Source organism: Pelophylax lessonae, assembly GCF_965119305.1.
Source record: "Pelophylax lessonae genome assembly, chromosome: 1".
NCBI classification, from domain to species: domain Eukaryota; kingdom Metazoa; phylum Chordata; class Amphibia; order Anura; family Ranidae; genus Pelophylax; species Pelophylax lessonae.
Genome location: NC_138768.1, coordinates 451,266,547 through 451,290,215, shown reverse-complemented (window position 1 = coordinate 451,290,215; position 23,669 = coordinate 451,266,547). Strand labels below are relative to the sequence as shown.

Here is a 23,669-nt window from a genome sequence, read left to right as displayed (position 1 = left end):
CTACCCATCTTGTAAAGCTTAGTGTTTTTTTTTTTTTTTTTTTAGCACATGAGCTCACACTTGGCACTATAAATTGGGGTGTCCAACTGATGCACATAGCTGTGCTTATTAAAATGCTGGTATATGCATCCAACTAAGTTCACAATTTGTTTTTCCAGTGATTCCAAGATTAATTTTAACAAGTGCCGTTTTCAAATTGTTTTAAAAAAAAAAAACAAGCACAAGAGACATTACTATCAATTTAATGTGTCCCTTGTGTTGCTGACTGCTGATTTTACTTTTTTTTTTTTTTTCTTCTCCATATTCAGGGTGTAACATGTTACAGATGAAGCTGTCCCCACACCCTCACACCCCCCCCCCCCCCATTCTCTCCTCACGGTCACAATTCTGAAAAGATGTGGCCATCCAGGGCTCCGCTATTGCGGCTGTCTGCTTGTAGTTCTCAATGAACTACCAGGGTGCTGTTGAGTTGGTTTATTGATGCTTCCTGTTAGTGTGTAACTGCTTAAACTGACCAGCCTGCAGGAGCCCTGCATTGCACCTACGATCTGCTAATCATGGGAGCAATGCTTTGCAGGCTCCTAGAATGCACATTTATTTTTATTTTTTTTAATTTGCAAAAAGATGTGCATTTATTGTGGTGGTGTTTTTCGTAAAATAATAAAAAAAAAAAGTTAACCTACCCTTTAACCTCTGTGGCATTGAAGTTCGTTATGGCAAGGGTAAGGGGGTAAATGGCTGATAGAAAATTTTAAATAAATCTGCAGCACAAGGGATGTCCCTTTTTTTTTTTTTTTTTTTTTTTTTTAATGCTGCTTTTTTTGAAAACCCTAATTAATTAAGCTTGGGTTTTAATTAGCTTGGGTTTTAATTATTTTGAGATAAAGTCTGAGGAAAATAATTTACTGTAACGTCAGCCAGAATTGTTTCGGACAGGGTTGGGGAAGGGTTCTAAGTGCTGTCTGATGCTTCAGTTTCAGTTTATAGATGCTTGTTAAAGGCCCCTTTTACCGATGGACTGAATAGGTCAGACTCAGCTTTCAGGCGGACCTGATTGGACCATCCATAGCTCTCTATAGAGTGGCAGATGTCAGCGGACACCTGCCGGCATCCAGTCCAATCCTGTTCACTAAAAACAGACTGATGGGTATACATTCCCCATCCGGCTGGTGGATCAGATGACAGTCAGATGGAAACAGACCAGCAGTCTGTTTCTATACAACCACCCCATAGAGAACAGTGGGCTGTGTCTGTGTCCGCTCTGCAAAGCAGGACTGTCATCATCCTGCTCAACTGGGAACAGCAGAGAGATCCCCCACTGAGCAGGCGGATCTGCTAGACAGTCTGTAATGTATACATTGTATTAGTTGCAGATCTAAAAAGCCAAAAACTGTTTAATTTTTTTTTTTTTTTTTAACTTTAACTGCACCAGGACAGCCCCAGAATAGACATGCTGCTACAGGGATGCCCTCCTGTGCAGAATCCCGTGTGTGTTAAAGCAGCGATCTAGCTCTCCAGTGTGTTGCCAACAAAGGCTGGTTTCATTGTGCTATTCACACACATTGGGCTTAAATTGGTTAATGTTTTCTCTTTACATTGTTTACCTTTTACTATATTTAGTACATGCCTCTTTTCTGTTTTGCCTTGCAGGTAACAGTTATGCACTCCATGCAGGCAGGCTATCTTGAGAAGGCTCAAAAATACACAGATAAAGCTCTTATGCAGTTAGAAAAGCTAAAGAGTAAGTATATTGCATATGAATTAACTGTAATGTCTGTTCTTATAATCCATGTAATCATGTCAGCTTAAGTAGTGAAACAGTCAAAAGACCCTTTTTGGAAACCTTTTCCCTCCCTCCTGGTTCCCTTAGGGTGATAGTCACCGATAGGTTTTGCACTTCCTGCCTGAAGGTGGAAATATCTGCTTGTTTTTAAATCACTATAAACCAGTGGTTATAAAGTGCTCCCAATCAGTGCATAGGCCACTATGGCTTGGCAATATGCTCCGCTTTGCTTTTCTTTTTTTGTCTAAAGCAGTCTTACTGATGTGTTGCTTTTCAGTGCAAGCTATGCCACAAAGGAGCAAGCCAGCCTCAGGAACCCATTTAAAAGCAGCTTGTTTCCAATACCAGGCTGCACTGTTTGTTTCTCAGTGCACTCAGCGAGAACCTCTACAGAGGCATAAGTTGACCCATCTAGCACACTTCACTCATCTGGGCTCAATCATAGAATTTCAAGAATTTAGATGTGCACTGTCTAATAAAGGTTTTTGAAGGGAGTGCAATCTTCCGTGCGTCCTCGGTTTCAAAGCTGATTGGTAGAGTCACTGAGGGGGAAACGCCTGTTTATTTGCTACATTGGGACATGAGGTTGTTTTTTGACACTTTAAGCTATCTGTTCATACTGATTACTTGAGCTCCACAAACCATTTAAGATCATTTGATAATAAATCCTTCACAAAGCCTTTGGAGAATTTATTTTTGAATTGGAGGTATAGCTGGCAATGCACAGCTGATTTCCTTGGAGAATGAAAGACATGTTTGTAAAGTGGAAGTAAAGGCAAAACCTAAGTAACTCTAAACCTATTCTAAGCCTAATCTGTCCAGCTCTGTAAAAAGTAGATCCCTATACTTGCCTATTCTGAAGCCGCTCCGGTCAGCTTTCATGCTGAAGCTTCAGTGTGTAGGAGTGACAGTGGACAACAGAAGCCCTATAGTAAGTCTATGGGTGTGATAACTTTCCAAGCATTTCCTAGCCGTTGGTTTTCTCCTGCACACAGAGGGTGCTGGTGGAAAATGGGAGTGTTTTCAGGATAGGTAAGTATTGCGATCTTATCTTTTCAGAGTTAGATTACACTTCGAATTGGGTGTGGGAGTAGGTTTAGAGTTAGGTTTTTGCCTTTTCTTCCATTTCAATATAAACTATTGACCTTTAAGATATAAAAAGTAAACCTATTTCTAGTATACCTACTATTGTACACAAATGTCAGTTAAGTGTCTATGTCTATGTCCTCTATAAAACAAAAACAAGACAAAATTGTTATGCACCACAGGCAGCCAAGTTCACTGGATATTCTGCCATTTTAATTGCAGTGCTTGACAGTAGTCCAATCTTGTCGTCATTCCAAGTCATCCTGCTTGAACACATAATCATGTGCCGTCTTGTCACAGGCCACAAAGCTACAGCTTTACAAGAGGTAAGCAATGGAATGAAGCCACTTGGCAGCATGTTTGAAGTGTGTTTGCCATTTATTTTACTGTTCTTGTTTTTACCTAGATATCTCAAGTCTGTCAGCTTTGTCAGCAGTCACCCCGTCTGTTCTCTAATCATGCAGCTCAACTCCACACATTGTTGGTATGTATTAAGCTTGTAGAGTTTCTATCTCCGTTTTTACATTTCTTTATGAGAAACAGTCCTCTTGATGAAATGGAATAGCGATGAAAAGATATGGGGGTATTTTTCTGAGTATCGTGTCATTGTTTAGTTATTGTATTAAAGTCTGAAGACTGATGTACAGAAACAGAAACCGAAGAAGAGCAACTCTTTGGCTATCTTTACACAGTTTCCACAGTGTTTCTAATGCGGTTTTTGTAGGTAGAGCAAGTCAAAATGCTTTGTGCGACAATATACTTGCCAAATTGGAAGATGCCACGGAACAGGGTGAAGTTGTTTTTGTGGTGGTTTGCCCCCCTTTTTTTATTTTTATTTCAATGTCCGTATGCGAACAAGGAACATGTGGTGATCTTTAATAGTGTAGGTGGTGTACCCACTGTGAAGATTATCATGGTGGTCTACAACTGAGGGAAGTTGGTATTTAGCTTTTCGACTAGGGGTATTTATGCTGCCCTATCCTAGGCAGCATAAAAGAGAAGTATGGCCAATTCTTTTAGCCATATAAGCAGTTCCCCGGGTTACAAACGAGATCTAGGTTCTGTAGGTTTTAGGTTGCATCGATGGTGTGTTGTGGGATTTTTTTTTTTTTTTAAATTTAACCAGCGGGTAAGAGTACTAATACTTTCGGTCAAGTACTCGTCGTTAGAGAGTACCAATACTTTTGCGAAGCAATTTGAGCCCAATCAAAATGAATAGGCTCAAGTAGCACTGCAAAGAATCACATTCAGTTTAAACGGGAATGCGATGCAGTTCCTGTCCAAATCGCATGTGGTTTCCCCCCACCACTCCTGGACGAATCCAGGCTGAAGTCACTATGACAAGCCTGGGTTTACACAGGAGTGGTGGGGTAAACCACATGCGATTTGGACAGCAATTGTGCCACATTCCTGTTCAAATTTCTTGTGATTTGAGCCCTTTCATTTTTGTATGGACTCAAATCGCACCGCAAAGGTATGTTTCTTGTATGAAAGCATGAGTGTGTGTGCAAATGCATAATATCGGTGCAACCTTAGTAGGTTTGTTCTTAAGTTAAATTGGATGCAAGTTGGAACAGGTATATTTAAGTGCAACGCCAGCCAAAAAGTGATTTTTAAGTTTGTTTTTTTTTGGATAGCATAGGGAAAGGTTAACTGTCCATGCAGTGATGTGTGATTGCTGTCAGGAGATGGCAGCTGGGGGTGAGTAGCAAGATGGCCACCCAGCGGTTTTCAGGACCAGCATGACGTCACACTGCCTCCATTCTTAAGTAGAAGTCATATGCAAGTCAGATGTATGTAACTCTGGGACTGTCTGAGTCACAGGAGTGTACTTGTATTCATTGCTTTCTGCTTGGAGCTGACCGTGAACTATTGATCAGCGGTCATGTGATTCCAATGCTGCAGCATGGAGGTGAATATAGATGTTTGTTTTTAAACAAGCCAAATTATTTCTTTTAAGCACTTGAAGTGAATCCATGCTTTATACATTCTAGGAAGGGTAGCATGTTCAGTAGTAGAAAGCATTGTAATGCCTGTACCCTCTGCCACTTTCTCCCACTTTCCACCCACTCAAGCTCTATTTAAAAGCAAACCAAAAAAGTACTTCTGGATATGAGACAATGTGAATATTTGCCCTGCATACTACAATGTAGAGCTTGCTGCCTTTGCTGTGCTGACCATATGCAGGCCTGAGTGCCTAATGTGCATGTTAAGTTGAGTCTGTAAATATAGTATATTAATATAATATTATATATATATAATGTGTGTGTGTATATATGTATATGTATATGTATATGTGTATGTATGTGTATTTCTTCATTAAGGGAAACAGAAATTTAAACACTGTTGGATTTTAATGCTGTCTACAGGAGGATTGAACACTGGAAAGTGTAAAAAAAAAAAAAAAAAAAAAAAAAAAAAAAAAGCCCCAGGATAATCCCCTCCTTTACCCAGCATGGCTCTATTTTATTTGATGTCCTAGGAGAATGTGTTTTTTTTTTTTGTTTTTTTTTTGCCCTGCTAGGAAAAGCCTAACCATTCTTTGCTAGTCTCTATATATTATGTTTGATTCAAGTTTCCTCTCTATGCTGCTGAAGCTGGTCTCTGCATAGCACCTATCCGCATTGGCTTTGCAGTGCTGTACCCTCTATATTTGGATGTACAGAACTCTCCTGCAATATGGGCTGCAGGCATTGGGTTCCACTTGTGGCACTTTACATGATTGTGTACTGTTAAGTTTGCTGCAGGGTGCTATCCAGGTTTAGAGTTGTGACTCTGCTTCAGCGCTTGCCATGTCTCTGAAGGCTCACAATCATATTGAAGCATCACAAGTTGAAGCTTCACAAGTTGCTTTGCCATTTGCACCACTGAGTTCTTTGCTCATTTCCTGCAACAGGTGAAGTTAATACATCTCCCAGGCACACAAAAGGGAGTACCACCAACACCGCTCACCTGAATAATGGCAGAGCAAGGGAAGGCTTTATAGCAGAAGGGAGATTACCACAGTGATGTTGTGGAAGGCAATGTGTTTAAAATTTAAGATGTTTGACAAAAGCCAACATGCATTCCTCCAAAGACGGCTGGCTCTAACTCCTTCCTCCAAAGTCTGTTAGGAGGCCGACTAAGTGTGGAATGAGTTGTGTGATGTTAACATCACCTACAGGATGCTATTGCCTGCAGAACTTTTACAACAGATATATTGTAGTGTGAATGTGAGGTGGCATTTTCAGTCTCATTCAGACAGGAAATGTCTGGTGTTTGCAGAACATCGGCACAATGGCACTCTTAAAGCGAAGTTCCCAAAAGTGGAACTTCCGCTTTAAATACTGCTGACCCCCTGACATGCCACATTTGGTATGTCATATTTTTTGGGGGGGGGGAGCAGGTACCCGCTCCCACTTCTGCTCGGGCCGCCTAGGCAGCTCGAGGTGAACTTCTCCTCTTCCCCCTCCATCCCTGCTATCTTCTGGGACACGTCCCAGGTCCCAGAGGATTGCCTGGCTTTTCTCAAAGTGGAGCGCAACGAGCACCCGGCTGTGAACTCGCAAGCTGTCACAGCCAGGTGCCCACACTAGAGATGCCGCCGAGAGGAGAGAGAGAGAGGATCAAGGCTTCGGGCAGCTGGATTGTGGGACAGGTGAGTGTGTGTGTGTTAAGTCAGTGGCTCCACTTTTATTGTCTATTTTAATAAACCTAAAAATTTGTGGAACCCCGCTTTAAGAAACATGGTAGCCTGCAATATTTCATGTAAAAAAAAAAAAGCCTTAGTACAGATCTGACTTGCTTGAGTGACTTATGTTTTACAGGGAAAAATCTATATGAAGCAAATATGTCTTTAATGGTTATGCTGAAAGACAATACCTTGTGCTTTTTTTTTTTTTTTTTTCTTCAAGGGTTTGTACTGCATTTCTGTTAACTGTATGGATAACGCAGAGGCACAGTTCACCACAGCTTTGAGGGTGAGTTGAAAGCGTTGCACCTATATGCAAAAAATTATGAAGATTTCCCCAATGGTAATTTGTGTATTTGCCATTGATTGTATTACACTTGCTGAGCATATTTTATTAGTACAATATTTGAGTGTTCATATTGTCCTCTTATGGTACCATTTTGTATTTACAGCTTACCACACATCAGGAATTATGGACTTTTATAGTAACAAATCTGGCAAGTGTTTATATTCGAGAGGGAAACCGACATCAAGAGGTGAGCAGAAAACGTCCTTTATGGAAGCCAATGCATTTTAAGGGTCTATTTAGCATTGTCACATACATTTTGTGAATGCTGGATGATTTTTTTCCCCTGTTTTCTGTAATTTATTCCTATGATTGTCCATTCCATCTACTGGCCAAAAATGTGCACCCCAAAAAAAAAGCTTTGGGAGAACACTGGGCTTGCTGGGAAAACTAATATTGTTCTTTTAGACTTATTGGGTCACTTCTTACATAACCCTTGAAGGAACATCTAGACAAGACTTGCAGCAGCCCATAGTCTAGTAGAGACAATACTACATGGTGGACCGCAGTCTGGATACGGACTAAGTAACTGTCCTATCCAGTTTGCCACAGTCCCAACATTTAGGAGTCAGTTCCTTCGCCCTGCCTCTGCTGCTGTCACGGTCACAGCAGAGCTGAGGATGCGGGTGGCTGTGGTTTGAAGGAGGAAAAGCTGCAGTGTGATGAGGGGGCAGAGGACACCTCCGTGGGGGGGGGATGCTGTGAAGGAGGGGGCAAAGGTCAAAGCTGTAAAGAGGGGTTCAGAACACTGCTGTGAAGGAGACACTGATGTGAAGAAAGAAGGGGATCTCTGCTGGAAAAAAATTTAACTCATCGGACTTCTGCATTTTAATTCTGGAACTCTGGTCTGATATACCTAGAAAACCCATACATACCCCCATCCCTCGTCTCCCAAATTTTGGGACTTTTTTTGTTTTTTCCTTTCATCATTAGTATATTCCATGCATGGTTTCATTTTTTTCCAAGTTTCCAGAAGATTGAAATTCAGCAGTAAATCACAATATCAATAGTTCAATAAAAGGTGTTAAGGATTCATTTCCTCACAAATTTTGATTATTTGGTTACTTGCATCTTGGAAACATTTTTAAAAAAGTAGTTTGCAGATTGCCGTTCAAAGTGGAATGAAGGTTCTGAAATTGCCAGGTGTATTGCAAGCATTATTCTATGAGCCCTCTTTCTTCGACTTGATAGACACAGCAGTGCGATGAATACATATTAACTGCTTCACGGCCTTGTCATTGTAAAATGAGATGGGCGGTAACCCAGTTGCTCTGTGACATCCTCCTTAGAATGCACCACATGTGGCCATCCTGGGCCACACTCTGGCGTGCGATCTGTCGCGTGCTGCGTCTGCTGGACACAGCATATGACTGATCACTATACCGGCCCGCTGCCAGTGTCATGACAAGTCACAGCAGATCACATGACCGTTGTAAACAATAAATGGCTGGTCATTCAGTACATTTATTTGCTTATAGCAGTGAAATTCATTGCTGTAAGCAAGTATAGTATGTAAAAAAAAAAAAAAAAAATCCTGCCCAGCTCCCCACAGTGGTACAGTATTAAGGTAACACGCTATTGCTCTGGTCACAGTATGTAAAAAAATATTTAAAACAAATTGGAAAAAAGTTATTTTATATACGGTCACCAGTCAGTGTCCCTGGTCACCACCGCCACACCAGTTATGATGAAGCTGGTACTGCACTGGTGACAGTATGTAAAAAATGAAGATGAAAAAAGTGCCAAATTACAACTTCCAAAAACATGCCATGCCTCTTACTAAATACTTCAGACTGTCTACTTTCCAAAAAGTATATTTGGGGGGTATTTGTACTGTTCTCACTTTCTCTGACCTCAAGAAATTGGATTGGCCGTCACTACATCAGGATTGATCCGTTTTTAAAAATATATATTACACAATAGATTGTGGACTCTAAATCCTTCCTACTAAAGTTAGTAGACTCGATAACTTTTGTGCAAACCAATCAAAATACGCTTATTGCGATTTTTATTTTTTTCCCTCCAAAAATATGTAGCAGAAAACAAATTGGCCTAAAATGTTAAAATATTTAGATTGTTTTTTTGTTTTTTCAGAATTGTCGCTTTTTTTTGTTTATAGCGCAAAAAATAAAAATCGCACAGGGTGATCAAATACTACCAAAAGAAAGCTCTATTTGTGGGGGAAAACATTTATTTTTTATTTGGGTACAGCATCGCATGACTGCGTAATTGTCCATTAAAGTAGAGCGGTGCTGAATTGCAAAAAATGACCTGGTTATTAAGGGGGCAAATCCTTCCGGTCCAGAAGTGGTTAAAGTTTTTTTTTTTTTTTCTTTTTTTTTTTTTTTACATAGTAGGTGAGGTTAAATAAAGACAATAGTCCATCCAGTTCAACCTGTGTAGGTGTGTGTGGCTGTAATCATCTCACATACACCTGAATGTTCTGATCCTTGAGATGTAAGTCTAAGAGTCTTTTGAAAGCCACCATACTACCCGCAGAAACCACTTCTTGTGGTAGAGAATTCCACAATCTTGTAGCCCTAACAGTAAAGAACCCCCCACGTTGCCTGAGGTTAAAACGCTTCTCCTCTAATCGCATTGTATGCCCTCGAGTCCTCATGCAATCCCTTCGAATGAACAGCTTTTTTTCTAAGCTGGGATCCCCATTAAGATATTTATAAATTGCTATCATGTCCCCCCTCAGACGTCTCTTCTCCAGGGAGAATAAATCGAGCGATTGTAGACGCTCCTCATAGTCAAGGTCCTCCAATCCCCTAATTAGTTTAGTTGCCCTTCTCTGGACTCTCTCCAGCTCCAACACATCCCTCCTGAGGACTGGCGACCAGAACTGGACAGAATACTCCAGATGCGGTCGGACCAGAGTTTTATAAAGTGGAAGGATTATAGTCTTATCTCTGGAATACATCCCTTTCTTTATGCATGCTAATATTCTGCTGGCTTTGGCAGCTGCCGCTTGACATTGCATGCTGTTGCCTAATCTATCATCAACCAAGACTCCCAGATCCTTCTCCATTTTTGATTCCCCCAAGGGTTCCCCTCCTAACGTGTATTGTGCTTTTATGTTTTTAGTCCCCAAGTGCAAAACCTTACACTTCTCCACGTTCAACCTCATTTGCCATGTCGTTGCCCACTCTGTAATTTTGTCCAGGTCATTCTGTAGGATATCTGCTTCATGCTGTGCAGTTATTGCTCTGGCCAATTTTGTGTCATCTGCAAAAACTGATATCGAACTACTGATCCCGACCTCAATGCTGTTTATGAATAAATTGAACAAGGTTGGTCCCAGGACTGAGCCCTGGGGCACCCCGCTTACAACCTCAGACCAGTCTGAGTATGCGCTGTTTATTACCACTCTTTGGACACGCCCTTTAAGCCAATTCCGTATCCAAGAGCAAACCCTGCTGTCAATACCTGCAGACCTTATTTTATAAATCAAGCGCTTGTGGGGAACTGTATCAAACGCCTTAGCGAAATCCAAGTACACCACATCCACTGGTCTCCCCCTATCTAGCTCACAGCTCACCTCCTCGTAGAATGTTAATAGATTGGTTTGACAAGAACGCCCATTTGTAAACCCGTGCTGATTACTGCTGATGATGTTGTTGTCTTTAGCAAACTCTACGATATAGTCCCTTATCATCCCCTCCAGAAGTTTACATACTATTGATGTCAAACTGACAGGCCTATAATTTCCCGGGATTTGCCTCTGGCCCTTTTTGAATATCGGAATCACGTTAGCTTTCTTCCAATCCCCTGGTACATCTCCTGTCCTAATACTGTCAGCAAAGATCAGGAACAGTGGTCTGGATATAACCTTACTGAGTTCCTTGAGTACTCTCGGATGTACGCCATCCGGGCCTGGTGATTTGTTTGTGTTGAGTTTATCCAGCCTTTCCCTGATTTCACCCTCTGTTAGCCATAGTGGCAAGTCCTGTGTATTACTACTAACCATACAGTCATGGTCAGTGTACCCCTCCGTTTCCTGTGTAAAGACTGACGAGAAAAAAGCATTCAGCACGGTTGCTTTTTCAGTGTCCTCTGTAACCATCCTCCCATCATTGTTAATTATGTGTGCAATATGCTCTGCCCTAGTTTTTTTGCTGTTGATATATTTAAAGAATTTCTTTGGGTTTTTTTTACTATCCTCCGCTATTTGTCTCTCAAAGTTAATTTTAGCCATCTTGATTTCTTGTTTACTTTTCTTATTTGCCTCCTTGCATTGCTCGAAAGTCGATACTGTGCCCTCTGATTTATACTTCTTGAAGGCCAATTTTTTTCCCCTAATAAGTTTTTTGACGCTACGGTTTAACCAGCCAGGTTTGGCTTTGTCTCTTCTAAATTTATTTCCCATAGGAATGCACTGCAAGATGCCTTTGCCCAATATGTTCCTAAAGCATTCCCATTTTTCCTCTGTGGTCAGGGATCCCAGGGTTTGGTCCCAATTTACCCTTTCCATCAATGAGTACAATTTTGGAAAGTTTGCCCTTCTGAAGTTTAGGGTTCTTATGTTCCCCACTTGCCTTGTTATATTGTTATTTATACTAAATGTGATCATCCTGTGATCGCTAGAGCCCAGGTTGTCCTGGACTCCTACCTGCGAGATTAGGTCTGGGTCATTGGTGATCAATAGATCCAGGACTGCATTTTCTCTAGTCGGAGAATCCACCAACTGTGACATGTAATTATCCAGTAAGGTTTCCGTGAATAGGCGGGCCTTCTGTGAGTGTGTAGTCCCCTCTCCCCAGTCAATGTCGGGATAATTGAAGTCCCCCAATATGACGACTGATCCCAATTTTGCCACTTTACTCATTAGTGCTAAGAATTCCAGCTCTACCTCCTCCCCTTGGTTAGGTGGCCTATAGCAAACCCCCACAATTACTTTCCCCTTTTCTCCTTCCCTATGGAGTTCAACCCACACAGATTCTAAATCCATGCTCATCCCATCCGTAATGTCACTCCTTTCTATCACCTTTATATTGTTCTTGACATAGAGACATACCCCTCCCCCTCTTTTTCCTACCCTGTCCTTCCGGTACACCAAATACCCTTGGATATTGGCCAGCCAGTCATGTGAGGGGTCGAAACCAAGTCTCTGTTATTTCCACAAGGTCTATGTCCTCCTCATGTACCAATATTTCCAACTCATCCATTTTATTAGCTAGGCTCCTGGCATTAGCATATACCCCTCTTAGTTTTACGGAAGTTAAGCGCAATTGGCGGTTAGGTTTATTCCTGTTTGGTCTGAGATTTTCCCGCACAGACCTGCCAATTGACATTGTGGACCTACTGTCGCTGCTGACCCTACAGCTGCCTTCAGTCCTCTGCTCCCTCCTGACTGACTCTACTTCTGAGCCCTCCCCCCCGTCTCCTAGTTTAAAAGCCCCTCCAACTTGGTGGCCATCTTTCTCCCCAAAAGAGCTGTACCGTCCCCATTAAGGTGCAGCCCATCCTTACTAAAGAGCCGATAGCCGACTGAGAAGTCAGCCCAGTTCTCCAGGAACCCAAACCCCTCCTTCCTACACCAGTTCCTCAGCCACTTGTTAAGTTCCCTAATCTCCCTCTGCCTCTCCTGTGTGGCTCGAGGTACAGGCAGTATTTCAGAGAAAACCACCTTGGAGGTCCTTTTCCTCAATCTAGTACCTAAGTCCCTGAAATCGTTCTTAAGGATCCTCCACCTACCTTTAACTTTGTCATTAGTGCCCACATGCACCATGACCGCTGGGTCATCCCCAGCCCCCCACATCAATCTGTCTGCCAGATCTGCGATGTGCCGAACTCGGGCGCCCGGTAAACAACAAACTGTTCGGTTCACGAGATCTTTTTTACAGATTGCCCTCTCTGTCCTCTTGATAATTGAGTCCCCAACTACCACAACCTTTCTAACCTTTCCTGAGTTACAGCCCCCCTTCTTCCTGGAGCCGTCCCTCCCCTGGCAGCTGGGGGAGGGCGCGTTCTCCAGCTCTGCCACCCCTGAGTTGATATCCCCCTCAACCTGCAACTCGGCAAATTTGTTAGGGTGTACCAACTCAGGATTGGCCTCCCTGGCACTCCTCCCTCTACCCTTCCTAACAGTCACCCAGCTGCGTACCTCTGCTGCTTGCGTCTCCTCTGTTCCTCCCTCCTCTATGCTGGCCCCTACCAGCGCCTGATAGGCAATGTCCAAGCTCCTTTCCAGGTTGTTGATGCCACGCAGTGTTGCCACTGTGTTCTGTAGGTCCAGGATCTGGTCCAACAGAGCAACAAGTCGCTCACATCTTGCACAGCAGTATTCGCCCTCGATTGGTTCATCAAGGAACGCATACATGCAGCAAGAAGTGCACTGAGTAGCATCCGCAATCCTGTTGGACATTATTACCCTCTACTCTATGGGGATAATATTAACGACCTGCTCTTCCTTACCTACACTACCTCTGTCTCCCCTGGTACTAAACCTGGGGTCCTCACCAGTCGCAAAGATACTCACCAGTGGCAAGGATACTCACCAGTGGCAAGGATACTCACCAGTGGCAAGGATACTCACCAGACTTCCCAGGTACTCAGTTGCAGAGACAGTCACACAGCAGTCAGTCGCAGCACTGTCAAACAGCTATTGATTTCTCACAGAGCTCAGTCACACAGCTTTCTCCCTGTTTGCAGCTGCTGACTTACTCACAGCTGCTGCCACACATACACACTGGGACCAATGTCTCCTCCTCCTCACTGGGCACGGACGGTCCTCCTCCTCTTCATTTTTTTTTTTTTTTTTTTTTTTTGTTTTTAATTCACTTGAAAGGGGACAGAGCAACTTTTTAAATCCCATTATTATTCAGGGCTGTTTCATTCCTTTTTTTATGATCAAAGTGGTACTGGTCAGAATATTTAAAGCCCAACTCCAGTACTTTTGAAGTGAGATATAAAAAAAAAAAAGGGGGGGGGGGTCAATTTAGAGCTGGTCGGTCACTGCTGCAGTACCTCTTTTCTGCCACAGGTTTTTGACAGTGTTTCAGGTTTGATGTCCACCATTCTTCAGCCCAGTTTCCATGAACCCAGGTCATTACTCATAAAACTCCTGGATGCATTACCGTACTACTGGATAGTGCAGCACTAACACAATAATTGTTTTGGTGCCATGCGGTCTGAGTTAGGCTGCATTCACATGTCAGCATTTGGATCACGGGCAGAACCGCCGCGGTTCCGCCCGCGATCCGGAGATTATTGCAGATCGCGGGACGCCTAGCGTTGCCCGTTGATTTGCAATAGCCCCCCAAACGCCGAGCGATGTTGCCGCGATTTCCGCCTGCCGAACTGCGGCAACATCGCGCAAACAAAATTGCGGGACGCAATACGCTCCAAAGAAGCTCTTGTACTTCTTTGGAGCGTATTGCGTCCCGCGATTTTGTTTGCGCGATGTTGCCGCGATTCGGCAGGCGGAAATCGCGGCAACATCGCTCGGGCGTTTGGGGTGCTATTGCAAATCAACGGGCAACGCTAGGCGTCCCGCAATTTGCAATAAATCTCCGGATCGCGGGCGGAACCGCGGCGGTTCTGCCCGCGATCCATACGCTCACATGTGAACGGAGCCTAAGTGTACAAAATAAATTTTATGGTTAATTTGTGTTTTTTTTTTTTTGTTTTGTTTTTTTCTAGGGAGAGCGGGAGTAGGGTGTTGGACTTTAAAGAGTAAGTCCCGGGTTCACATTTGTGCGATGCGGGAACGCATGTGCAGCGTTATCCCGCATCGCATCCACACCTCTGGCATTTCACACTGCCATATGTGATACGCAGGGGGTGTCTAAAGTGAACGACACCCCTAGTTGCGATCGCTTATCACAGTGCGATCTTTAAGTTCGCACTGCATCGGTTCGCACTAGTGTGAACCACTATGCGATCCGATTCTTCTGCGGATGTAAAAAAGCCTCATGTGCGTGTTTGTTGCAGATGCGGTGCGAATTCAGCCATACAAAGTGTATGGCTGAAATTCGCACCGCACATGAGATCGCATGTAATTTAGGAGCAGTGCGTTCCGAATTACATGCGATCTCCGCAATCGCACAAATGTGAACCGGCACTTAAGCAACTTTCCTTACCCTTTTGCCACTAATCCTACTAGTTAGCCTAGCAAGCAAAAAGATTCAGATTTTTTTTTTCTTTAGCCAGCCTGTCATATTGTTTTTAATTTGTATTTGTTTTAAGGCCTTTCACACTTATGCGACGCGATTTTGCCGCGATTTTGAGCAATGGCTCAGGTCTATATACCTCAAAACGCATTAAAATCGTGCCAAAGTAGTGCAGGAACTACTTTGAAGTCGGTGCGACTTCAAAACGCACTGATATGAATGGGGCTCATTGAAAATAATGGAAAACGACTTGTCATGCGATTTTGCGGTCCAAAAACGCACTAGTGTGAAAGGGGCCTAAATTGCAGGAAGCCTTTGGGTCCTTTCACACAGGCGTGCCGTATGTCCGTTTTTTCCTCCCACCCGTTTCCGGATGAAAAACGGACATAATGTATGTCTATGGGATTGCGCAAGTTAGCGGATGACCATCCGCTGACATCCATTTTGCATCCATTCCGTTCAGTTCCGTTTTTTGAGACGGAAGAGAACCCTATTTTTCTACCGTTTTTAAAAAATGGAACGGACGCAAAAACGGATATCAGCGGATGTTCTCCACTAACGTCATCAATCCCATAGACATACATTATGTCAGTTTTTCATCCACAAACGGATGGATGAAAAACGAACATATGGAACGGAAGTGTCATCCGTGTCCATTGAAAAAAATAAAAGTGCTGAAAAAAAACGGACAATGCCGTGAAAGGACCCTTTAGTCCCAAGGGGTTCAGATGTGAAGCGCTTTGTTTATCTGGCTGATTATTTTTAATTCTACAATAACCCAGATAAGCTGGAAAGTGTGTGTATCGCTATGAGTATCCTAATAGAAGGCATCTTCTGTCTGTAACTCGTAAATGTTCCCTATTAAATATCTCCTGAATTGTGGGAAGTTTCTGTGAACAACTGTTTGTATTAAAATGCTTACTTTGATTAGGAATAATAATCCTGTACAGATAAGGAAAACCTACTATCCTTCTTGACTTTGGCTTTATGGAGGAGCGGGCAATCAAAGGCTGCCATAGATGGATTGTTTTTTTTTTTTTTTTTTTCAAATTAGACAGTGGGCTGAAAGGAAAAAAAAATGCATTCTTCCATCTACACAAGTAAGGTGGGTATGGGAGTCCTCCTAGTGGACAAATTGTATTCTGTTAAAATACACTGCTCAATCACCCAAAAACCACTCGGGTCAGCGGGGAGAGCAGCAGTTAAAGGGATAGGGAGTCACTCTAGATCATCAACAGGGGCAGAGCTAGATGGGGCCGAGGTGAACCACGATGCAGGCCTGGATCAGAGTGATATGCTCCCAGAAGAAGAGGGAGGAAGAGAGGCAGGTGATCAACCCACCCTGGCCCATATACTACATGCAGTCCACAAGTGCACAGCCTTGGTAGAACAATTTGGAGGATTGACAGAGGCAGTAGCCCTAATCAGACAAGACTTGCAGAAAGTCAGGGAGAGAACAGCAGCAGAAGGCAGGATTAGTGACATTGAAGGCCAACTGCTTCCCCTGATGAGAAAATCCCAGAACACTGCAAGGCTCGTCAGGGCAATCGAGTTAAGGACGGAAGACCTTAAGAATCATCTGAGGCGTAACAACGTTCGCGTAGTGGTTCTCCCGGAGGAGGCGGAGGGCAGAGACCCCCACGGAGTTTGTGGGGATCTGGCTGAGAAACACCTTTGGCAAGGAGGCGTTCTCCTCTCTGTATGCTGTGGAGCGGGCTCACAGAGTCCCTAGTCGGCCTCTACAACCAGGCCGTCCACCAAGTATCATGCTGGCATGCCTGTTGAACTCTTAAGATAGTCCTCATCCTACGCCTCGCCAGAGAATGTCGAAATAGCCAATTCAATGGTGTGAGGTTGTCTTTCTACCCGGACTTTTTCCGACCTTTCCTGGACTTCTGCAGAAGTCCAGAAGAGCAGAGCCAAATTCACGGTGGTCAAACAGCGATTATAGAAATTGCAAGCATCGTACGCCATGCTTTACCCAGCAAAGCATCGCATCTTGGTGGGCGGGCAGATTGATTTAGTTGAAAATCCTGCAGAAGCATCAGCGTGGATAGATCACAGCGAGCATATCATGCGCCCATGCCAACCACCACCGGAGGGTGATGACTGAAAAAGAGGTCCGTCCTCAAGCTAATTTGCAGAAGGCCCCATGGAAATGTGCACCTCTTCCCATCCCACGATAGGATCAGAGCCAGAATGGTGGAATTTTGGGAAATCCACCAAGGACACCCAGGTATGGGCTCCATGTGGGAGGCTTTTTAACCACTTGCCGACCGCCGCACGACTATCTACGTCGGCCGTCAGCCCCTCACAGGCAAACTAACGTAGGGCTACGTTGCTTGCTTGTGAGGGTCTAGGGAGCGAGCGCGCGCCGCCGGAGGCGCGCTCCCGCGTGGTCACGGACCCCCCCCCCCCCCCCACGCGTGTGACCAGCGGACCCGATGTCCGCCGGCCACTCGGCGATCGGCGGGGGAGAGGGAGAATGTCAGGCAGCTTGTGTAAACAAGCCACCTGTCATTCTCCTCGCTGTAAAGACACTGATCACATGGATCTACTATGTAGATCCGTTGATCAGTGTCCTTACAGCTCAAGCCACAGCCAATCACAGTAGAAAGCACGCCCCTAGGGACACACACAGCCCCTCCCTCCCAAATAAAGTTAACCCCTTCACTACCAGTGTATTTTTACAGTAACAGTGCATATATATAGCACTGATTACTGTAGAAATGTCACTGGTAACCCCAAAAGTGTCAAAAATGTCAGTCAAGGGTCCGATCTGTCCGCCGCAATGTCACAGTACCGCAAAAAAAATCGCAGATCGCCGCCATTACGCGTTAAAAAAAAAACAACAAAAATGACAAAAATCTTTCCCTTTGTTAGTAAGCATGATAACTTTTGCACAAACCAATCAAAATACGCTTTTTGCGATTTTTTTTTTTTTTTTTTTTTTTTACCAAACATAGGTAGCATAAAACAAATTGGCCGAAAATGTTAAAAAATTTTGATTTTTACATTTTTTTGGGGGGGAATTTCATATAAAAAAATGTGAAAAATATTGCTATTTTTGCAAAATTGACGCTCTTTTTTTGTTTATAGCGCATGATCAAAAAATCGCACAGGTGATCAAATACCACCAAAAGAAAGCTCTGTTTGTGGGAAAAAAAAGGACACCAAATTCGTTTAGGTACAGCGTCGCACGACCGAGCAATTGTCCGTTAAAGTCACGCAGTGCCGAATCGCAAAATACCCCCTGGTCGGAATGGGGGTAAAATCTTCCGGGGCTTAAGTGGTTAAGGCATACCTAAGGGGTGTTTTTATTGCTGAAATTCAATCCCATTAAAAAAATTTATAAAACAGTTTGGCGCAACTGGTTAGTAGTCCAGAGGAACGGCTCATAGCTGACCCTTTGGATGAGTATAGGTAGGGGTGGTTGGTGGCACAGGAGGCGCTCTCACATTACCACCTCGTGGCTAAGAAGAAACGCTTCTTTAATCGGCGTTCTACGAGGAGGGTGAGAGGATAGGTCGCCTTCTGGCTAAACTGGCACATTCGCACCAGGTGTCCAGTTGGATTGGAGCTGTGAGGGTCTGGAGGAGGGGGGGGGGGTGTTTAGATAGTTAACTTCCCAGAACAAGTTTTGGATGTCTTGGTTGATTACTACTCGAGTTTATTAGTCCAGATGAGCAAATTCAGAGGAGGCTTTACCTAACTGTAAAAGATATTCCACTCCCAGCCTTATCTGAGTCCTCTCACAAACGCCTCTATGCCCCCCCCCCGACAGTGGAGAAATTGCAGAGGGTGGCCAACTTATTTCCTAACTCAAAGCCACCTGGGGAGGATGGCATACCGACTGAACTATACAAATTATATGCTGCAGAAATGTTATTCCATCTTCTTGCAGTCTTTGAAGAGGCGAAAGTAACACAAAGAATGCGTCCATCCTTGAATAGAGCACACATTGTCCTATTGTTAAAACCGGGAAAGATCCCCTTAGATCCAGGTTCCTATAGACCCATCTCACTGTTACAGAGCGATGTAAACATTTTGGCAAAAGTCCTGGCTCTCCGGCTGAATGTTATATCATCCATTATTCACTCTGATCAAGCCGGCTTTATGCCCTAAAAATCCACCTCTGTCAATCTACCCAGATTATTTTTGAATGTGCAATCTCTGGCTGACAGTGGGGGGGGGGGGGGGGGTAGAGCATTGTTATTCCTTGATGCACATAAAGCGTTTGCTAGCATTGAATGGGATTATTTATGGGCCATAATGTACAAATTCGGATTTGGACGGGAGTACATCTCCTGGATCCAACTCCTTTTACCAAGCACCTAAGGCATCTTTTAGGGAGGCTGGTATAGTTTCCTCAAGTTTTGATTTATACTGGGGTACTAGAAAGAGATGCCCCTTGTCCCCATTCCTCAAATTGCAATCGAGCACCTGGCAGCACTTATAAGATCAAATTCACATATAGACGTTTTTTAAATTTGGTCCCCTTCATAAAAAAATGTTGTATGCAGATGATACTATGTTGTTGGGGGATACCTCATGCTCCCTTGATGAGGCAATGTCAGTTATTACTGAATTTGGCTCTTACTCGGGACTAGTCATTAATTGGACCAAGTCACCTCTCAAGCCATTACTGGCACCTCCTCTTGATACCTCTTAGCTTAGAAGTCAAATCAGGCAGGTAGAGGAAGGAGGTGGGTACAGTGCTTTGTCATTGGCTGAGGAGGCAGCAGAGAGGCTGTTATGAGTCTACCTCAGAAATCAGCCTGCTGAATCTAACTAAAGATTATCGACTTATGTGGCAAGACCAGCTGTATCCCTCCACAGGAAAGAGTCCCCAGCCTTCTGGCATCAATAGAGGATGTGCAGACACAAGAAAATAAAAATAAAATTATGACCTATGCAAGTTACAGCTTCTTTTTAATCGATTAATTTCAACAGCATATGCCAATCTTAGTGAATACAGGCTACAGTAGGGAATTTATAAGTATATTTATTCACAAGACATGTATTTACAATAGTTAGACTTGAGGTGACACAGATAACTTTTACATAAAATACAAACTTAAAACGATAAATGCAAGGAGATATGTAGTTCAATGATAAAATTAAAAAGAAAGCAAGATTACGTTTCCCCAGGTATAGTATAAACCAGGGATCCTCAAACTACGGCCCTCCAGCTGTTGCGGAACTACACATCCCATGAGACTTTGTAAAACTCTGAGATTCTCAGACATGACTAGGCATGATGGGAATTGTAGTCCCTGAACTGGAGGGCCATAGTTTGAAGACCCTTGGTATAAACCATAGATAAGTGTTCTATATAATCAGACCACAACTGTCTGCGAATTGCGCAGCCAACAGTCACTCCGCTGCAGTTGGAGTGAGAATAGGCTATGCAAAACGGGAGACTAAATCGCTAATATTTCTCTAAACTTGATATTAATAAGAACAAAAAATCAGTTTTTAGAGAAAAATCGAATATGGTTCATACGGCAGGGACTGTAATCTCGTTACCCTTAAATATGAAATTTAAAACATATAAGGAAGGAAATAAGAGATAGTAAATAATCAGATAAACACCAAGGTATAGTTACCTTATTTAAGATGGCTGCTAGCTTAAAATGGTCGCCTTCCCAAATGGTGGCCAGTTAGGGCGGAGTTTCGTTTGGCGTCCTTCAAAGTTTCAGATAAAGGATGGAGCAAGATGGAGTATGTATAGATGAGTATATGTATGGATTTGAGTAGCGTGTGTGTTGAAAGTGTAATGTATGTTGTCGTAATGTGTATGTGTGTGTGTCCTATTACATCTGGGTTTCCATTTTTATATTGTGTTGAACAAAAGGGCAGTAAAATTACCATAATCCAAACCCAGAAGGAGGAACTTTATTCCCATTGGTTTGGATTACTTATCCATATACTGGGGAGGTCATTGGGCGACACCTCTACTAGTCATTCAGTATATTGGATATTAGAATTTTATGATAAGTTCTTCATTTAAAAATAATCATAAAAACAATATGAAAATCTGTCCATACTCTCATGATGCATACGTGTCCATCTAATAGCTCCATCATGTATCTGATAAGGATTGGACCTGGTAACGCCGTTTGATAAGGATATATTACTAATGCGATATATATAAATTGGAAATGACTGATTTACCCAGATACTTTACATTTAGTAGCATTAAAATTTATATAGATACATATACAGTTATATATATTGCTACACAACAACTTGTATATTTAAACTTTTCTACACATGGGTTATTTCCAATCAGAATATTATCCATTAAGGGATTATTATGTTAACAACAATACAATCATGATTTGGGACTGGATATAAAATATGGGAGAAATTCTGACCATTATACACTACTATATAATAGATATAATGTAATTCTCAATAGAAGATATAATGTAATTCTCAATAGAAGATTGTCATAAAATCATAAATTCTACACCCCTCTTGGTATATGATGGGACAAGGGGGGTGTATATTAAATTCATTTGAAGGTGCAGTTCTAATCAGTCTAAGTGAACAATGTTTATTCGACACCATGTAGCTTCCAATGGACAATTGTCTGTCTGTATGACACAATCTCTACCCCCCTCTTGGTGTGTAGGTAAATGAATTACAGGTTCTTGTCTTTGTCCTGGCTGTTTTCCGTTGGTTTGACTTCTCAGGGTAGAAACAATAGTTTATTTGCTAGGGAATAGATGGACACAGGTGTGATCCTGAAACTGGTTGAATATCTGCCATTGTGGAGAGAAATTTCATTGCCAGAGCATTATATTCAAAGTTTATCTAAACACAATTTCCTTTTTTGAAGGTATTTTGACTGAATCAGTGACAAGGTCATTTGAGGCCTCAAAGTTCACAATTCTTGACCTGTAATATGAAAAATGTATTTCTATTTTGTACTGAAAGTCTAACGGGGTGCTTGAAGTACCCACCTGGCGCCGTCTCTGTTGATGATCTTTATGACGTGCTGACTTGCATCTTAACATACACACTTAACACATTGCACAGATGTGGAGCACATTTGTTTGAAGTGCATACACAGTGTTGTAAAGATACGATGTATTAGGACACATGGATACAACATTTGGTTAAAGACTTTATTTGGACAAGCATGTCAAAAGGATTTTTTTTTTTTCACAACAAAAATGGGTTTGAAAGTTGGGTGAAAAGACTTTTTATGTCTTGTCTTGTTTTGGAACACGCATTGCTTTATTTTTCGGTGGAAGTAGTAATTTTGCATGTTCTCGCGTAGAAGAATGATTTGTTATGCATGTTGAGTTTAAAATTAACATTGCTTTAAACCTACACTTTTTATTTTTATATTTGAACACATGCAGTTTAATGCATTTTTATTGCTTCTTTTAAATGTATCAAGCAAATACACAAATGTCTGACTACAGGATAAATGCTTTTAGGCTTCATGTACACAGGACATCTGAAAACCTCTCCTGAGCACTGGAACTTGACAGCTAGCACCGACGTTTAAAAAAACTTGCGTCTGCATGCATTTTTTTGCTTTGAGGGCCGGTTCACATTCCTGCGAGTGCGCCGATCACATGTAATTCGGAGCGCACTGCTCCTTCATTACATGCGATTGGAGGTACGGATGCAAATTCAGCCATACACTTCATGGCTGAATTCGCACTGTATCCGCACCAAACACGCACATGACCCTTTTTTCCAGCCGCATCAGGATCGGATCGCACAGTGGTTCACACTTGTGCGATCCGATCCTTTGCGAACTGTCAGATCGCACTGCGATATGCGATCAAACTGGGGATGTCGTTAACATTTCATTGACACCCCCTGCGTATCGCATATGGCAGTGTGAACTGCCAAGGGTGCGTTTGCGATGCAGGAACAGGCTGCGAATTCGCAGCCTTCCCGCATCGCACAAGTGTGAACCGGGACCAAAAAAATGCCACTAAACTCAACTGCCTCTAAGCAACTATAAGCGACTCACATGGGCAGATAAGATAACATAGAAGAGAGTTCAAGGGCTGCTGAGAACGCCCAAAGGCTCATAAACGTCCATTTATCAGCAGCAGTGTATATGAGGCCTTAAAGTTTAAAACCTCAACTAGGTTCACTCTAAGCTTATTTATGTGGAAAATGTTGCTGCCACAAACGCAAGAAATAACTCTGCTGGAGAAAGTTTACTATATGTCCTACGCCTAGACCATTTTATAGCACTCATCCCAGGTTAGTATACCTGGATAATATATTATTTGAAAGGATCTCTGAGAAAGATAAACGTATTGATTCTAGAAGATGCTGTGACAAGACTTTGAATATAGTTCCAAATGCTTAGTTTGTCAGAAAAGGCATATTGGACTAATAAAGAACATTAACTTAATTTCTTTACATCTATTTTGCACAATATAAAATGGGACAAGTGCTACTGAAGTCTTTTTATTGAAGTGAAAATCATTAGATAGTATTTTTTCTGTAGTACAACATGCTTCTTTGTGATAATCCTATAGATGTATTGCTGCTTTGTTAGTTTAAAGTACGGCTGCATAACTCACGAATGACAATACAAATTTCTTCATGTTTTCTACCATTAAAGGAGTTGTCAAGTCTCAAGGTTTGTCACCTTAATGCATTAAAGTGAAAAACCTTCCTGGT

General features: G+C 42.6%; 1 protein-coding gene across 1 annotated transcript in view; it reads left to right on the top strand.

The window, feature by feature from the left end:
* Positions 1-23,669, top strand: part of MAU2 (MAU2 sister chromatid cohesion factor) — a 61,900-nt gene that overhangs the window by 16,177 nt on the left and 22,054 nt on the right. The window contains exons 9-13 of the mRNA XM_082268276.1: positions 1,651-1,741; positions 3,092-3,195; positions 3,276-3,353; positions 6,763-6,828; positions 6,992-7,075. Coding sequence (XP_082124402.1) covers positions 1,651-1,741; positions 3,092-3,195; positions 3,276-3,353; positions 6,763-6,828; positions 6,992-7,075 — 423 coding nt within the window. The remainder of the gene's footprint in view (positions 1-1,650; positions 1,742-3,091; positions 3,196-3,275; positions 3,354-6,762; positions 6,829-6,991; positions 7,076-23,669) is intronic.